This window comes from Eutrema salsugineum, unplaced genomic scaffold (genome assembly GCF_000478725.1).
Source record: "Eutrema salsugineum unplaced genomic scaffold, Eutsalg1_0 scaffold_7, whole genome shotgun sequence".
In the NCBI taxonomy this organism is placed as follows: Eukaryota; Viridiplantae; Streptophyta; class Magnoliopsida; order Brassicales; family Brassicaceae; genus Eutrema; species Eutrema salsugineum.
Window position 1 is genome coordinate 5573434 of NW_006256486.1, and position 18753 is coordinate 5592186.

General features: G+C 35.5%; 2 protein-coding genes and 1 pseudogene across 2 annotated transcripts; 1 reads left to right on the forward strand and 2 right to left on the reverse strand.

The window, feature by feature from the left end:
- Positions 1–2933: 2933 nt before the first annotated feature.
- LOC18011122 lies at positions 2934–4268 on the reverse strand (annotated as a pseudogene).
- Positions 4269–4931: 663 nt separating this feature from the next.
- On the reverse strand, positions 4932–6355 carry LOC18011123 (putative F-box protein At1g47765). The gene is given in 5 exon segments (XM_024150697.1): positions 4932–5316; positions 5924–5964; positions 5966–6018; positions 6021–6284; positions 6352–6355. Coding segments are annotated over 5 exon segments (747 nt in total).
- Positions 6356–7669: 1314 nt separating this feature from the next.
- On the forward strand, positions 7670–9246 carry LOC112082978 (zinc finger BED domain-containing protein RICESLEEPER 2-like). Its single transcript, XM_024150698.1, has 2 exons — positions 7670–8951; positions 9203–9246. Exons 1-2 carry the CDS (start codon positions 7670–7672, stop codon positions 9244–9246), a joined length of 1326 nt encoding a protein of 441 aa, XP_024006466.1.
- The last annotated feature ends 9507 nt before the right edge of the window (positions 9247–18753 follow it).

Genomic DNA, 18753 nt, shown 5'->3' on the forward strand with positions numbered 1-18753 from the left:
AAAACATTGACTTTTTCGTAAGTAGACTTCACTTGTAGACTTCAGATATAAAATGTTAGTTTTACATTTGACCAGGCCATTGACTAACTGAGTAGATTTCTAGCGTAGACTTCCGGTATGAGTCGACTTTTCTGACAGTCTACTAGTGAAGTCTACTGGTTTCAATAGAAGTCTACATGATAAAATATGTTATTTTTGCAATTGATTGTCCATAATAGACTTCACTGGGTAGTCTACTAAAAAAAAAGTCCTTCGATGTTTGACCTGAAAATTGAAGTAGAACTTTAGGAAGAAGTCTACCTTTTACTTCAATTTTCTGGAAATTTTTAACTTTTTTTCAACTTTAGTCAAACACAAAAATGACCTCTACGTTTTTAGTCAAAATACAAAAGTAACTCAAAAGTAGACTTCTTGGTACATCTGAAGATAGCAACTATTAGAAAGTCAAAATACGGTCAACTACAAAAATAACTTTTTTTTTCTCCCGTAGACTTCTTGCGATTTCGAACAAAGTCTACTAGCTAGACTTTTTTTTTTTCAAAGGATATCGAGTAGGTTTCAGGAAAAGTCTATTAAAGTCTACTGGTTACAAATTTTTAAAAAGTCAATTGCAAAACTAACCTTATGTTGACTAGTAGACTTGATTTTGAAGTTTACTTTCAGAATACAGATATAGATATTACCGAGACTGAAGTGTATCATTATCTATATCTGTTTTGAGTTCGTTTTTAGGTCTCTCATGCACCCAAAACTCTGAATTTCACAAAAAAACAACACAGGTCTCGATTAAGCTGAAATCACCAAAAATGCATAACCTTTAACATTGTAACTCAGCCTAGATGTTTTAGAGAAAAAATTAGGAAATAATAAGGAATGTTATGAGTGTATGAGCTCTTATATTAACTTATTACGGCTTTAAAATCGGTTGAGAAACATTTATTCTATTTTTGGGGTTGTTCATGGTGGTTAAAGGTATTGAAGAAGATGATATATCATAATAAAGAAATCTTTAGGAGGTCCAATGAGACTTTAGCCAATATATTTAAAAAATTAAAATAATGAATTTATAATGGGATCTTCGTTAATAGCCTGAGAGGGATGGATAAAATTGTGACAAAATGGCAAAAGTGAGAGAGAAAAAAAAAATGTTATTTTGGTATTTGACTTTTTTTTATGAAGTTAAATCTGAAAATCTCCTAAAAAAAATTGTTTGGATATTTCTTTTATTACTAATTTTTTTTTGAAAATATATATGTCTATGTGGAATAATAATAAGATGACATGGGTCATTTGTTGAACAAACGAGAATTTTACTGGAGCCATTGTGTTGACTTTTTACTTTCCAGCTCTAGTGGGTAAGTCTACTTAATCATCTTGAAACAATTTCGATTATGCATTGGCTACTTTGAGGCTCAAGATACAGTTTTGACTATCTGATTTTCAGGACCTAAACCTATTCTGAGAATTACCATGTGGACGTTGCTAGAACGTGTAGTGAGGATTTTAGTATTGAAGACGCTCTGTATTCAAGAAGCTCTGTGTTTTACAACTTTAATAGTGTCATTCAGTGACTTTGGATACAATATTTCTCTCGATTCATGTATTAGCTAGAGTTACTGCTAGTATTGATATTGGTAAAAATATAACTTTGAGGCAGCAAACTTTAGGAAGACATCCAAAGCTTTTGTGTTATTTATATATCCACTTGAACGTCTCTTCTTAATATCAGTTATATAATATAGAAACTCTTAGGCAATGGTTTATGTATAGATTTTGTATCATTTAATGGTATATGGTTCAATCATTTTGACCTGGTCCATGATGAGATCGCTTACATAGTTACGTGAAGCTCGCTAGAGGGTGCAAGCTCTCTTAAGGTATAACTATATATATATAGTCTCTACTCTCTAATACCACTTCCATCTTGGACTTGTAGAGAATTCTATATGCTTATGAACATCCATGTAAATCTTGAGATCTTCATGTGATTCGAGGGATTTCTTGAAAAAAAAAAACACTTGATGACCTGAAAGGCTTCGTCTGAAAGTTGCAACAGCGCTTTGACATAGGAGCACCCCGAAGATTAATAAATATAGCCTAACTTTCTATTTTATAGACATACAATTGTGAGCATGTCCCTGAAACGTGAACGGTCTTTAATTAAAAGTTTAAACGCATAGTGTCGAGATGTGAATTGAAATGTATGGTGACAGCTCTTCAAATCCTATTCAGTTTCAAGGCCATTCCTTTCACACCGTTGGCAAAAAAAAAGAACCATTTCACCAGCTTAGCTGATTAAGGCGTGCTTATGCGACAAAATGTCGACGTGCTTCTAGAATTGGCCTTAATGACATAATGATAGACACCAGATCACACTGAATGTTAGGAAGAGTTATTACTACTTTTGACTAGTCTCTTGTATTTCTCCATTCTCATTGTATTCATGTCTTATTTGACTTGTCTCTTAGTATTCATAAATTATATTTGTATATAAGCTAGCTAGATCAAACTATTACTGTGAGAGACTAATAATATTCTTCCTATTCCATTTCTCTCATCATCTCAACATGGAAGGGTTTTTGAGAATTATGACATCTCTCATCCATAATTAATTGTAATCATCATAGACTCATAGTGTGTGGTTAATCGCATTATGTAAAATTTTGATATAATGTTCTGGCATATGAGCAAGCAAGGAACCTTTTCAAATTTTGCAGGTTTTTACTTTTTTTTTTTTTTTTTGGCAAACGCAGGTTTTTACTTTTAGGTTTTCAAAGAACTGGTGAATGGAAACCAAACGGGACAGAATCAAAGTAAAGAATGAGAAAAATTAAAAAAGAAGCCAAATAAAATTGCATATATTAAGTGTCATCCAAAGGAAACAAGAAAAAGGAAAAATAACCAACAGACTGTTATAAAGACATTTTGACTCTTCAAATGTGATTCAGGAAAGTATAGAGCACATACGTTCGTTGGCGTTGAAGTCCCTTATTGAAGAAATTTTCATCGTAGTCGTCTACCATGCCTTCAATTCTTCTAAAGCTGTTTCTCACCGGATCATACAATAAAATATAGAAAAATTTACTAAACATGGACGGTACAAAAACAAACTCACCAGCATGAGTATAACCTTTTAGATTGAAATAGGTTTTCAAACTCTCATTAAAGTGAACAAAAGGTGAAAGAAAGTCTTGAGACGACCACTTGTGTTTCCCTGCATCCTCCAAAATCCACAATCTGTTTTTCCTCCATACTTTATCAACACAAGCTAACCTTCCCCCATAATTTATTAGCATATCCCTATGAATATCGGATGGTAAATCTATCATACCCAATTTTTCAAATTTGACATCAAAGCTCATTATAACCCAGACACCCATCTTATAGATATCAGCTATATAATATATAACCCCCCGTTGATGCATCGCCCTGAATCATGGAAGCAAACATGATGCTTATGGTTAGTTTTGACAGGTCTCCATGATTCTTGGGTTGATCCCAGTGTTAAAACTTGGCACACATCAGAACTTCTTCTTGAAGGAATGCACATCAGTTTGTGTTTACCTTCGGTTGGATCATATCCTAATAACATTGCTATACTCTCCCAACTCTTTCTTAATCTAGGTAAGGTTAAGAACTGTCTCTTGTTAGGATTCCAAACTATCGGCTTTCCTGATTTATCTTGAAAGCAGATCAAGCCGTTGACAGATTCCGTAGGAAGGAAGCAACTATATTCTTTTGGGAATTCCATCTGATAACGATCAAATATTGGTTGAGAAAAAGAGTAAGAAGAAGAGTCTTTTGAGACCAGATGAAGTTGCAGAATCGAGGAAACAAACAACTTGCCATCTTTTTTGAAGCAGACTAAAAGACCCGGCTGCAGTAAGGGTCGAGTTTCAAACGACTTGATGAAATATGAATCCGTGGTGATTGATGACCAAAGCTTCGACACGCAACGAAACCTAAAAACAGATCTTGGAGGTAGCCTTAAGAGTATCTCTGAGGTTAATTCCAGAGGAAGAAAGCACAAAGTTGATTTTGGTTTTGTTCTTCTTCTTCTGTAGACGAGTCTTTCTTCTTCTGTAGCCAAGTCTTCCTTCCTGGTTTCTTGTTCCTCCATCTCTAGAGGAAAGGACGGAACTGATTTCGATTGTGTCCTTCTTTTTCTGTAGACTTTTCTCTTCTTCTCTTCTTCTCTTCTTGTTGCTCCATTTTTGTTAAAAACCCTAATTTGCTCAAGCTGCTTTTCTATCGAACATATACGTCATATGTTCTAGGTTTTTTATTTTTATACTAATATATGTAAATAATTTGAAGATATTTCACATATATATTTTTTTATGTGAAATGGAAAGGAGAAACGGTGGAGATTCATGGGATTATAGTAAGAGAAATTAGAGGCAAAACCTAATTAAATTAAGGAATAACCAAAAAAAAATATTTTTGTTTGGATATTCCTTTTATTACTAAATTTTGAAGATATATATATATGTTTATGTTAAATACAGTAGAAAAAGTAATAAACTCGATAAATTAATAATTTTTCATGGTCCCGAGTTGGGCCGGTTTAAATTATGACACAATTAGATAAGATAATAAGATAATAATTTTAACAAAATTCCTATGTAAATATATGGTTATATTAATATCATAAATTAATAATTACCATAAATAAAATCTAATATAAACATATAAGTGAGATAATCTACTAAAATATGAGTTTAATAAAGATTTATTTATTTATTTTAAATTGAAAACTCTTTGTAACTCATCTTTAATTTTAGAAAAAATGTTTTAAAGAATAGAATTTTAAAATAATTTCTTTTAAAATTAATAAAAAATAAAAAATATTTTTTATTTAAAATCTATAAATTAATAACTCTATAAATTAATAAATATCAAAGTTTCAACATTATTAATTTATGAAGTTTTTACTGTAATAAGATGACATGAAATTTTTCAAATCTGACATCAAAGCTCATTATAACCCAATCAATCGTCCTATACATATGGGCTATATAATATATAACCCCGTCAATGCATCGCCCTGAATTACGAAAACGAGAACGATGCTTATGGTTAGTTTTGACAGTTCTCCATGATTCTTGAGCTGATCCCAATGTTAAAACTCGGCACACGTCGCTACTTCTTCTTGAAGGAATGCACATTAGTTTGTGTTTACCTTCGATTGGATCATATCCTAAAAATATTTCTCTAGTTTTCCAGCTTAGTCTTGGTTTGGGAAAAGTTGAGACATGTCTCTTTCTAGGGTTCCAAACTATCGGCTTTCCTGATCCTGGAAAGCAGATTAAGCCGTGGACAGATTTCGTAGGGGTAAGTGTTGGACTTTTCTAAGCCCATATCCAACTCCCTGATATTGTCCGCTTTGAGCCCAACTGATAAAGTTCGCACGGATTTAGTTTTGGGCTCCTTCCCAAAAGGTCTCATTCTAATTGGAATTGGACATTACTTATATATTAGACCATATTGGTCTAAACTTCCGATGTGAGACTTTGGATTGATGCCCAACAATCTCCCCCTCAAGCCAAAGTCCACATTAACTCTTGGTCTCCAACCTACAGCGATATTTAGTACCATCTTGTACATTTTAATCGCAAGGTCATCTTGAAGGTTTCTCTCCTACACCGAACATTCAGTCCAATCTCACTTCTCCAGGTCTATTTTTTTCTTAACCTGGGCTCTGATACCATTTGTTGGGCTTTTCTAAGCCCATGTCCATCTCCCCAATTAATATGATATTGTCCGCTTTGGACCCAACTGATAAAGTCCACACGGATTTAGTTTTGGGCTCCTTCCCAAAAAGCTTCATTCTAATTGGAGTTGGACATTACTTATATATTAGACCATATTGGTCTAAACTTCTGATGTGAGACTTTGGATTGATTCCCAACAGTAAGTAACTATATTCTTCTGGGAATTCCAAAAGATAACGATCAAATATTGGTTGAGACGAAGAGAAAGACTTGTTTGAATTCTGATGAAGAGAATGTGTATGTTGGGAATCGAGGAAACAAACAAGTTTCTATCTTTTATGAAGCAGAGTAGAAGACTCGGCCGTGGGGACCTAGTTTCGAACAAGTTGATGAAATAGGGATGGGTGGTGATTGATGACCAAAGCTTCGACACGCAACAAAACCTCCCCACAGATTTCTCAGGCAGACGTAAGAGTATCTCTGAGGTAGGCCTGGGCTTAAAAACCGACCGAGAGGATCCGAACCGACCCGACCCGAAAAACGCAGTTTGGTTCGGTTTCGGTTCCTTCACTAAAACCGAATGGTTCCAAATTTAATTTGCATCGGTTTTCGGTTCGTGTCGGGTTGGACCCGAGACCCATTCGGGGACCCGAAAACCTGAAATTAACAAGCTAATATAAGTTTTAGAGAATTAATTATGTGTATAATGTTGTTTATGTAATTGTTATTACATAAGTATGTAATTATTGCCAATTTTGGATCGGATATTATCTAAAATGCTTCTTTCTCTCTCTCACTTTTTGACATTTCTTCAAATTTTTCCTGTAAATAGCAAAAAAAAAAACGCTGGAAGACCTAAGTCGATTTCTCAGCCGCCGGTCACCACCTTCGACTTCGACACCTTCAAAGCGAATCCCAGAAACAGCTTCATCAAGAAATCAATCACATGTATGGTTCATCGAGAACTCAATCACATCGACAATCATCATCTTTATCTTTTTGTTTTCATTTGAGGATTAGGGTTTGATTTGACCGAGTAGATATTATAAATGCAGATGGGTTCTTCATCGCCTCACCTAAGTGATTACGAACCTGAAGATGGAGGAGATGAATTCGAGACTACTGCTCCTGCACCTGCAACTGGAAAGCGGAAAGGAAATGCATCTGAAGGAAGCTCTCTTCCATCAAAGAAGAAGAAGAAAACCACGACCCCAAGGTCGGTAGTCTGGAAACACTACACGAGAACTGAACAGGATGAAGATAAGTGCAACTTCAATTACTGTGGCAAGGAAATGTGCTGCAAAACATCATCTGGGACTACAAGCTTGAATAAAAATCTCCGCTGTTGCAAGGCATTCAACACATGGAATGAGACCAACTCTCAATGCCAGCATACTTTAAATCAGGAAGGGGAGCAAGGGCAGTTGAAGCTATCGAAAGTTTCTGAAGCAGTTTTCCATGAAGCCTGTAACGAGATGTTGGTTTTGGGAGAATTGCCTCTAGCATTCATAGAGAGTTTGGCTTTCAGACATTTCTGCGCAAGGCTTAACCTTCACCAGCCACATTCTAGAAGACAAGCAACTCGTGACATTGTGGAAATGTTTGTCAAGAGAAAAGCTGCGATGATGATGATTCTAAAGGGTACTAAGCAACGGCTATCCTTGACAACAGACATCTGGGTTGCTCCAACGACGGCTGCATCTTATATGGTGATCACTGCACACTACATTGATGCATTTTGGAAGCTGAGGAAGCTAATTATTGGGTTTAGGAATGTCACAGACCATAAGGGAAAGACTATATCTGCTGTTCTGATGGAGGTTTTGGCTGAGTGGGATATAAAGAGATTGTTCACCATCACGGTGGACAATGCCACTGCTAATACATCAGCTTAGAGGAGATTCAAAGAGGCATTTACTCGGGCAGGAGGTGAGTTGGTTTTAGGAGGAGAGTTTATGCATCTTCGATGCTCTGCTCATATCATTAATCTAGTTGTGAAGGATGGTTTGTATGAAGTGGATAAGGCCGTGACTTCTATTCGGAATGCTGTGTCTTATGTAAGAGCATCAACAAACAGAGTGAAGGCGTTTGATTCTAGAGTTGAGTCACGGAAGATGACAAGAGGAAGTTTAAGTCTGGACTGTAAGACAAGATGGAACTCAACGTACCTGATGCTATTGAGAGCTTCTAAGTTCAAGACTACTTTCATCAAAATGGCTGAAGAAGACAAGTTGTATACTGACCATTTTCAAGAAAAGGTCGATGGGACTAAACGGATTGGGCCACCTACACCAGCTGATTGGGAGTCTGTGGCAAGGTTAGTGAGGTTTCTCATCATTTTTTACAAGTCTACTCTGGTGGTTTCTGCTTCTACTTTTGTCAATTCTTACAAGTGTTACAATGAGATTGTAACTATTGAAAGAAATCTCATTAAGCTGAGTACTGATACTGATGAAGCACTAAGGAAAAAAGCCACTGCTATGAGATATAAATTTGATAAGTATTGGGAAGGAACCAAGAAAATCAATAGGCTGTTGATAGTTGCGAGCATTTTGGATCCGAGAAACAAAATGAAGTTTGCGGATATGTGCTTTGATATGCTTTACGGTAAGGACAGCATGGAAGCTAAGGGACTTCATGATGCAGTCATAGAGGTTATGAAGAGGTTATTTGAAGAGTATAATTCTGCTATGGTCCCACCTGTGAATGCTACATCTTCTCAGTCTGTAGCATCTTCGTCTCAGACTCAGAACCATATTACACAAGAGTCTGAAGAGCAGGTTGAAGGCGATCTAGACTTAGAGGAAGAGCTCGGGTATGAAAGAATGGACTCTTTGTACAAAGAGATGGCAAGTGAAATCGGGTTTCAGGATGCAAGTAACGAGCTGGAGTTATATCTGAAGGAGAGAACAGAGAATCCGAAGACAACTATGGCCGGTGTAGAATATGATGTGTTAGGTTGGTGGCGTCTCAACACTCAGAAGTATCCAGTCTTATCTGAGATTGCAAGGGACGTTCTGGCAATGCAAGTTACTTCGGTTGCTTCTGAGTCTGCTTTCAGCACAAGTAACCGAATTTTAAATCCTTCTAGAAGTTGCTTAACACACTATATGATAGAAGTTTTAATGTGCACTGAGCAATGGATGAAGACTGATAGTCACTTGAATGAGAAGGAAGTTGTTATTACAAAAGAGCAATTGCTTGCTGAGATTGAAATGCAGGATAAACTACAGAGAGGTAAACCTTAGCTTCTAGTTTGTTTTTTATAGTTGTTTGTGCTTCTGGTTTTACGTTTTAACATTAGCTTCGTTAATTTATGTTAGAGTTCGACTTTGGTCATGTAACTGAAGGCTGAATTCCTCATCTGCGATTAGGTATGTATGACACTATCCCCACTTATTTCTATCTTGTAATAGTCTTCTCAGTTTTGAGCTTCCGAGTTTGTCAAGTTTTGACTGATGAGATTTGAGAACGTGTGATTTTTGCAGAACAAGGAGTAGGCGTAGCAGTAGACAACTTAGAGAAGGAGTGAAGAGGCTGAGAGTCTGAGAGCACACAGTGAGACACTGAGTCTGGTTTTCTTTTTGGTTGTGTTCTTTGTGTTCATTTAGACTCTCTTACTTGCCTCTAAAGTGTTTTTTGGATTGCTTTTGGAACTTGGAAATGTGCTGCAAAACATTTTGTTGTCTAAGTCTACTCTTGTTTTGGAGTTAGAGTTATATAAGTTCTAAACTCTGCATATTGGTTTTGTTGTGCTTAAACACTTTCATTTGGAATGTAAGCTACAAAGTTTTTTGTTTTACTCTTTATATTTTGACATTTCAAGTACACTTTTTCGGGTTTTCGGGTCTAATCCGAACCCGATCGGACCCGAAATTTTTTTTGGTTCCTGTTCGGTTTTTTTTTTAAAATTCAATAACCGACCCGAATCCAAAAAGAACCGACCCGAACCGAACCAAATTACACACTAGAACCGAACTGATCCAATTCCTCTAGACCCAAAACCCTGAAACCCGAAAAATCAGACCCGACCCGAACCAAGGACCCGAAGGCCCAGGACTACTCTGAGGTAATATCTCAGGCAAAGTTGATTTTGATTGTAGCCTTCTTCCTCTGTAGTCTTTTCTCTTCTTCTCTTATTGTTGCTCCATGTTTGGTCAAAACCCTAATTTGCTCAAGCTGTGTTACTACCGACCATTTTTATTATGAATTTTCACATGTATATATATATACGTCATATATATGCTCTAAGTTTTTTTGGGAAAATATGCTCTAAGTTTTTTTTCATTTATACTTAATACTAACTTATGTTAATAATAAGAAGATATTTCCATTTTTTAAATTAAAACAAAAAGAAAAAATGGTGGTGATTTTCATGGGATTATAAAAAGAGAAGTTAGAGGCAATAGCCATAAAAACTTTACTAACTTAAGGAAATAGGCAAGAAAAAATGTTACAAATGTCTATAACATACTCTTATGTAAATAATAAGAAGACATGAGTCATATCATATGTTGAACAAACGAGAATTTTGCTGGAGCCATTGTGTTCACTTTTTGTTTTCCAGCTTGATCTCCTAGTGAACTATGTGCTTCATCGAGGATCGGTTCTGGTGGGTAAGTCTACTTAACCATCCTGAAAAATTTCGATTATGCATTTGCTACTTTCAGGCTCAGTATACAGTTTTGACTTGCTGGTTTTCAGGACCTAAACCGATTCTGAGAATTACTATGAGGATATTGCTAGACCCTGTACTGAGGATTTAAGTATTGAAGAAGCTCTGTGTTTTACAACTTTAACAGTGTCTTTCCGTAAGTGACTTCGATACAATCTTTGTCAGAATCGCTTGATGGAAATCATTTGATGAACAGTATAAAGATTTAAGAACTTGTTCCTGTAGTGCTTAACAATTCAAGTTCCAAATAAAAGAAGATTGCAAACAATAATTGACAAGCCAAAAAAAGAACAAGTGACAAACAGAATCTTTCTATGTAAAAAAATTGTGGCCCCTCTATTTTCAGGAAGGGAGGGAATGGAATATTTTCAAAAACCAGTGGTGGAATTGCAAAAAACTTGATGATGTTATTGTGCTTGAAGCCGGGTTTGAGAAGAAAGAACTCAAGGTTATACAATGTGTACATCTACATATTTCATGAAGTCAAAACGTTTTGTGGCATAATGAATATGATCTTATTAGACCAACCTTGACATAGATCCATGTAACTCTCAAATTTTACCTTGAAAGTAAACTTTAGATTATAGTTTTATAGAGATCAATCATTCTCGATCAAGCTAATAGTTTCTAGACACATAATAAGCTAGAAATATATCTATCTCGATCTTATGTTGTTTTGTGTCTTGTAATCGGAAAGCCGGTATTACCAAACTGGTACATAAAATCCCAAAAGTATGTACTCTGGACACACCCATACAACCGGACCAAACTCAATCATTCTATGATATCTTGTACATCACTAACCTCACAGAACATTACCAATCATTGCTGATCTTTTTGAAACAACTTAACCAGTTATATAATTGAATGTACAACTTCAACATTGAAACGGTCTCCACCATATTGAACCATCTAACAGGGATTCTCCAATACTTATAGCTGATTAAGGCGTGCTTTCGACTTGTTTCTGGAATTGTCCATAATTACATATATAACGATTTCACATCTTTATGGCTCAATTCTGATAGACACCGGATCACATATATGGAACGGTTTGGGTAATTGTAGTCATCTTAGTGTGTGATTAATTGTTGCCCAAAAGTTTATATAATGTTCTTGCACATGAGCAAGCTTCATGTTATATACGTTTTCACTTTTTTTTTAAAAAAAAAAACTGGTGAATGGTAATCAAACGGGACAAAATCGAAGTATAGAATGAGAAATTTCAACCAATAAAGTTGCATAAATTAAGTGTCATTCAAAGGAACAAAAAAAAAACCCCCCAACAAACAATTAAAAAGACATTTTGACTCTCAAATTTGATTAGGGAAAGTATAGAGCACATACTCACGTCGGATTTGAACTCCATTATTGAGGAAAGGTTCATCATCGTCTGCGATTCCTTTAAATTCAAATCTTCTAAAGCTGTTTCTCACTGGATCCCAAAAGAAAATATATAAAGATTTACGGAATATGGGCGGTACAAATATAAATAATTTGAAATGGGTTTTCAAACTCTTATTTAAGTGACCAAAAGGTGAAAGAAAGTCTTGACTCGCCCACTTGTGTTTCTCTCCATCCTCCAAAATCCACAATCTTCTTCCATTCTTTTTATCAGCACAAGCTAACCTTCCCTGATAATTTATCCGTATATCAAAACGAATATCAGATGGTAGTCTTATCATCTCGAATGTTTCGGATCTGACATCAATTCTCATTAAAACCAAATCACACGTCTCGTAATTACCAGCTAGATAATATAGAAACCCCTTGATGCATCGCCCAGAAGTAGGGCAAGTAAAATGCCTATGGTTAGTTTTGACAGTTCTCCATGATTCTTGAGCTGATCCCCATGTTAAAACTCGACACTCATTCCAATATTCACCTGAAGGAACGTGTCAAAGTAATTTGCGGAAGTGATTTATTCATCAGTTTAAAAGCATCTATATATACATGTACAATATTTAGCTTTGAGTTAGGAACTAGCAATGTGAGACAAAATAACTATTCTAATAATTTAACTATACAAGGCCTAATAAGCCCATTACTTCTCTTAATACCCCCCCTCAAGTTGGAGCATGGAGCTCTCGAATGCCCAACCTGCACAAAATTCCTTTGAACGGACGTCCTCCAAGTGCTTTGGTGAAGATATCCGCCAACTGATTAGTAGTAGAAACATGTTGTGTCTGAACAATTCCAGCCTGTATATCGTCTCTAATGAAATGACAATCAATCTTCACATGTTTTCTCTCATGAAACACAGGATTATCTGCAATATGAAGGGCAGACTGGCTGTCACAATATAAATCCATTGGACCAGAATGTGCAATACCCATTGTTAACAACACACTCTTTAGCCACTTCAACTCCTTCAATGCCAAAACCATAGCTCGATACTCTGCTTCAGTTGAAGAGCATGATACAGTCAACTCCTTCAATGCCACTCCGTGTGATTGGACATCCAGCCCAATCTGAATCACACCAAGCTATAAGATGAAAATTACAGTCAGCTTTCAATAAAATTCCCATTCCCGGGCATCCTTTCAAGTAACGAACAACTCTCAATGCAGCCATCCAATGATCCTCTCTTGGCTCATTCAAAAATTGAGACAACATGTGAACGGAGTAGGCAAGATCTGGTCTAGTTGCAGCTAGGTAAATCAACCTTTCAACCAGTCTCCGATACTTCTCAGGATCAGCAAGTATCTTTGTTGTCGACCTTCCCAATTGATGATTTGGCTCCATTGGAAACTCAACAGGTCTACCACCAAGCAAACCGACATCAGCAATAATATCCAAAGCATACTTTCTCTGTGATAATTATATATCCTCTGCATTTCTAGCAACTTCCAATCCAAGAAAATATTTCAATTTTCCTAAATCTTTCATATGAAAGCAATTGCTTAAATACGTTTTAAACTTTTGTATCACCTCAGGAGAGCTTCCTGTCACCACAAGATCATCCACATACACTAGAACATGCAAGTGAACTTTATCACGAACTAATGAGAAAAGAGAGTAATCAGCTTTACTCTATGTAAAACCATACCCCAAGAGTGCCTTCGAAAGTTTTGCGAACTAACATCGTGGAACTTGTTTCAAACCATACAGCGACTTGCGCAAACGACATAGCATACCCTTCTTAGAAGCACCAAAACCCTGAGGTACCCTCATAAACACCTCTTCATCCAAATCCCCATGAAGAAACGCATTGTGCAAATCCATTTGATGTAGCTCCCAATGATTCCCAGCGGCAACTTGAAGAACCAATCGAACTGTGCTCATCTTTGCTACAGGAGCAAATGTATCAGAATAATCAATCCCCTCTTTTTGACGATTGCCACATGCCACAAGTCTTGCCTTATACCTTTCAATCGAGCCATCCGCATTATACTTAATCTGTAAACCCATTTACACTCAATTACATGCTTACCTGGTGGTAACTGTTCAATCAACCAAGTTTGATTTCGTTCCTGGGCTTCAATCTCCAGTCTCATAGCTTCTCTCCATCGCGGATACTTCATAGCCTCAGCAAAAGTTTTCGGCACAACTCCTTAATACTACACAGAAATGCCTTGTGTGATACAGAGAACCTTTCACAATTCACATAATTCTCAATGCCGTAATCATTACTCATATCCTGACTTACAGTGGATGTGTTCATTGTAAATGTCGTATTACACACATAATCACGTAACTTGAAAGAAGTTTCTTTCTTTCTCATCCCTCGTCCCAAAGTTTCTGTTGATGTAGGCTGTTGCACAGTTTCAGCCTGTGTCACCGATGCAGGTTCTGTCACTAAAGCAGGCTGCACATTCTCAGATGCAGGTTCTGTCACTAAAGCAGGCTGCACATTCTCAAACTGTGTAACCGATGAAGGTTCAGTATGTGGCGATGTAATTCCTAAGATATCGCATATTTCGTTTCCTATAGTCTGTCTTTCTTCTTCTGCAACCTTGTCTGACACAACCTGAGTCTGTGTCATTGTATCCCTTGTCAAATCAGGTACTATATCGTCAAATCCAACATTATCATCCACATATAACCTCGTTTGATCACAATTAGAAGGCTCATCCAGCTTTACATTTTCTAGCTCCAAATATGGGAACCTTTCCTCAAGAAAAGTGACATCCCGAGAAACAAAGATCTCATGGGTGTCCAAATCAAATAAGTTCCAGCCTTTCTTTGCATAAGGATATCCCAAAAATACGCATTTTCTGCTTCTACTCGCAAATTTATCGCCATGACGTTTCTGATTGTGAGCATACGCTAAACATCCAAAAACTCGTATCTCACTATAAGCAGGAGCTTTTCCAAATATGATTTCATAAGGATTCTTACCATTGTGTAACATAGAAGGCGTACGATTGATTAGATACGCAGCACTTAAAGCACAATAACTCCAAAGTTCTATTGGTAAATTTGCCTGAAATCTCAATGCTCGTGCGACGTTCAGTATATGTTGATGTTTTCGCTCCACTCTGCCATTTTATTGAGGAGTTCCCACACACGAAGTTCGATGAATTATCCCTGATGTACGAAAATACTCCTTCATACCCATGAATTCACTACCATTATCACTTCGCACGATTTTCACACGTTTCTCAAACTGACGCTGAATGAGAGCAAAGAAATATACCATTGTTTTCTGAACTTGTGTTTTGTCAGCAAGAAGAAAAACCCACACAGTTCTAGAATAATCGTCCACAATAGTTAAAAAATAAGAGGATCCACACACGCTGTGTTCGATATGGCCCCCATAAATCACAATGAATCATCTCAAAGCATTCTTTGCTTTTCTCTGTACTCACAGGAAATACATTCCGACACTGTTTTGCTCGGAAACAGACATCACAATCAGAAACACCAACACTCTTTTGATCCACTTCTGGCAATCTTCTAATAATCTTTTCAGAAGCATGTCCCATCCTTTTATGCCAAAGTTCCAAAGATCCCAACTTATTGACCTTCGCCACATTCACGATCTTCTGAATACCTTGAAGAAAATACAATCCATCTTTTCTTTCACCCACTGCAATCAAAATCTGCAAAGTAGGATCCAGTACTTGACACATTTGCTTGGAGAACAACACAATGCAATTCATTGCATCAATAATCTGTGATACAGATATGAGATTGCACTTGAGTTCCTTGACAAAAAGCACATGTGTCAAAGTTAACTTCTCCGTTAATGCCAAACTTCCTTCTCTATCAGCAACCACAACATTTCCATTAGGAAGACCCACTAAACATGGTGAGACTTTATGTACATCAAACATACCACTTAACGTACCCGTCATATGGTGCGACGCACCACTATCAATAATCCACTCATCTGTATAAGTGTTATCATTCACACGATTTGCCATCTCTAATCTCGAATCAAGCCATCGAACCAGTTTATGCCATTGATCTTTCTTGAGCCCTGTCACAGCCTGTAAATCAACCTGTGACGCCTGAGTGTGTGACACACGTTTCATAGGTTTTCCATACTTTTCCAGCCACCAATCTGGATATTCATATACTTGATAACATGATCTCACATCATGACCATACTTTGAACAATGAGAACACATAATTCCTCGACTCTGAAATCTCATATTTTCTAAAAAACAGAAAAATTTCTAAAGTTTCTTCACCGAATAAAGAAAACTCAAGCTTTTACGGCTCTGTAAAAATCCCGAACTTCGTCGGTCCGAGTTCACCACCAAAAACAGAAGAGCAAAATGGCTCTATGAAAATCCCGAGCTTCGTCGGTCCAATTCACCACCAAAAATAGAAGAGCAAAACGTCGTCGGTTTGCTTTCCAATACACCACAACTTATAACAAAAATTTGAATCAAGAGCTAGACCAAAACTTTATGTAGCCTTAGACTCTGATTCAAGAGCTAGACCAAAACTTTATGTAGTCTTTGGCTCTGATACCATGTCAAAGTAATTTGCGGAAGTGATTTATTCATCAGCTCTTAAAAGCAGCTATATATACATGTACAATAATTAGCTTTGAGTTAGGAACTAGCAATGTGGGACAAAATAACTATTCTAATAATTTAACTATACAAGGCCTAATAAGCCCATTACTTCTCTTAATAGAATGCACAGTAGTTTGTGTTTACCTTGGACTGGATCATATCCTAAAAAAACTTCTATACTCTCCCAGTTCAATCTGAGGTTGGGTAAATTAAAGTACTGTCTCTTGCTAGGATTCCAAACTATCGGCTTTCCTGATGATCTTGGAAAGCATATCAAACCGTTGACAGATTCCGTAGGGGGGAAGTAACCATATTCTTCTGGGAGTTCCATACGATAACGATCGATTGGTTGAGAAAAAGAGTAAGAATTGTTGGAATTCTTATAAAGAGTATCTGTATGCTGCGAGATCGAGGAAACAAACAAGGTGCTAACTTTTATGAAGCAGAGTAAAAGACTCGGCTGCAGTAAGGACCGAGTTTTGAACGATTTGATGAAATATGAATCGGTGGTGACTGATGACCAAAGCTTCGACACGCAACAAAACCTAAAAACAGATCTCGCAGGTATCCTTGACAGTATCTCTGAGGTTAGATCGAGAGGAAATGACAGAGTTGATTTCGATTTTTTCCTTCTTCCTCTGTAGCTGAGTAATCTTTCTTCTTCTTCTTCTCTACGCGATTCTTCCTTCTTCTTTTCTTCTGTCTTTCTCTTCTTCTTTTCTTGTTCCTTTATCTGTAGACGAAAAGAAGAATCTGATGTCGATTGTCTTTTTCGTTTTCTGTAGACTTTTCTCTTCCTCTCTTCTTGTTGCTCCATCTTTGGTAAAAAACCCTATATTGCTTAAGCTGCGTTTCTATCGAACATATACGTCATATGTTCTAGGTTTTTTATTTTTATTTAGAAGATATTTCATTTTTTTTTAAAGTAAAACGTAAAGATGAAACGGTGGAGATTTCATTGGATTATCAAAAGAGAAATTAGAGGCAATAGCCATAAAACCTAACTAAATATATATCTAAATCAAGGAAATAACCAAAAAAATGTCTTTGTTTATTCCATTTATTACCAATTTCAAAGATATACTAGATTCTACCCGTATGCCCGTGAATAATTTTTTAATCAAATTTTATAATGTAATTTGTATTTTTTATAGATATAATTTTTTTAATAAGTGACAAAGATTTATTTTTATGTTTAGATTGAATTTGTTATTTCAATTTTGTTTCTAGTATTAATTATAATCACAAATATAAAAACATAATTCTAACTTGTTCGTTATATTAATCTGAAAAAACCATGATTATAAAAACATAATTCCAACCAACCTATTTCTATTACAATAGCATATCGTTTATCAATTGTTATTACAAAAATATTATTTAAATTTATGCGTTTATCATCCGTTATTATGAGAATATTATTTAAATTTTAATATTTAAATTAAACCAAAATTAATGTCCTATTTATTATTTTTGTAAAGTAATATATAATAACAATTAATTTTTTTCCTTTTTAATAATTAATCTAATCTATTTTTATTGAAATAAAAAAATCTAAATTAAAATCTAAAATTTTAGAATTATTTTTAAATATAAATTACAATATAAATTTTATTAAGATTATATCAAATCAACTTGTTTGGCAATAGAAATATCAGTTATCCAAAAACAGAATAATCTTAAATAAAAAAAATTATGTTTGGACACAAAAAAATATTTCTCTTTTAGTAATATAGATGTCTTTGTATAACTAACTATATTATATATGCGGATTTATAGTTTAATATTTTATAATTTGTGAAATTAAAAAAAATAGAAAAAATGAGATTATCCATGAAAATATATAATACATAAAATAAAGTTATCAACTATCATAATATTATTTAAATACAAAATAATAAAATTACAATAATTAAAATAAGACTTTTTCACATGACTATACTAATATAGCAATAATCATTTTTATACATTAATTTTCATAAGTAGCATAAAATAAAATAAAATTACATGTAACTTATGAACTAAAAAGATTAATAAAGACATATTTGGTGTACTCAAAACACTGCTTCACATTCTCGATCGCCTATCAGCATTAAGAGATAATGGGCTTATTGGGCCATGTATAGTTACTAACTTAATATTAACTAGTTTATTTGTTTTGTCCCACATTGATAGTTACTAACTTAAGAGTAACTAATGTACTTGTATATATATGTGCCTTTAGGCTGATGAATAAAGGACTTCCGCAAATTACTTTGACATGGTATCAGAGCCAAAGACTACATAAAGTTTTGGTCTAGCTCTTGAATCAGAGCCTAAGGCTACATAAAGTTTTGGTCTAGCTTTTGATTCAAATTCTTGTTATAAGTTGTGGTGTAGTGGAAAGCAAACC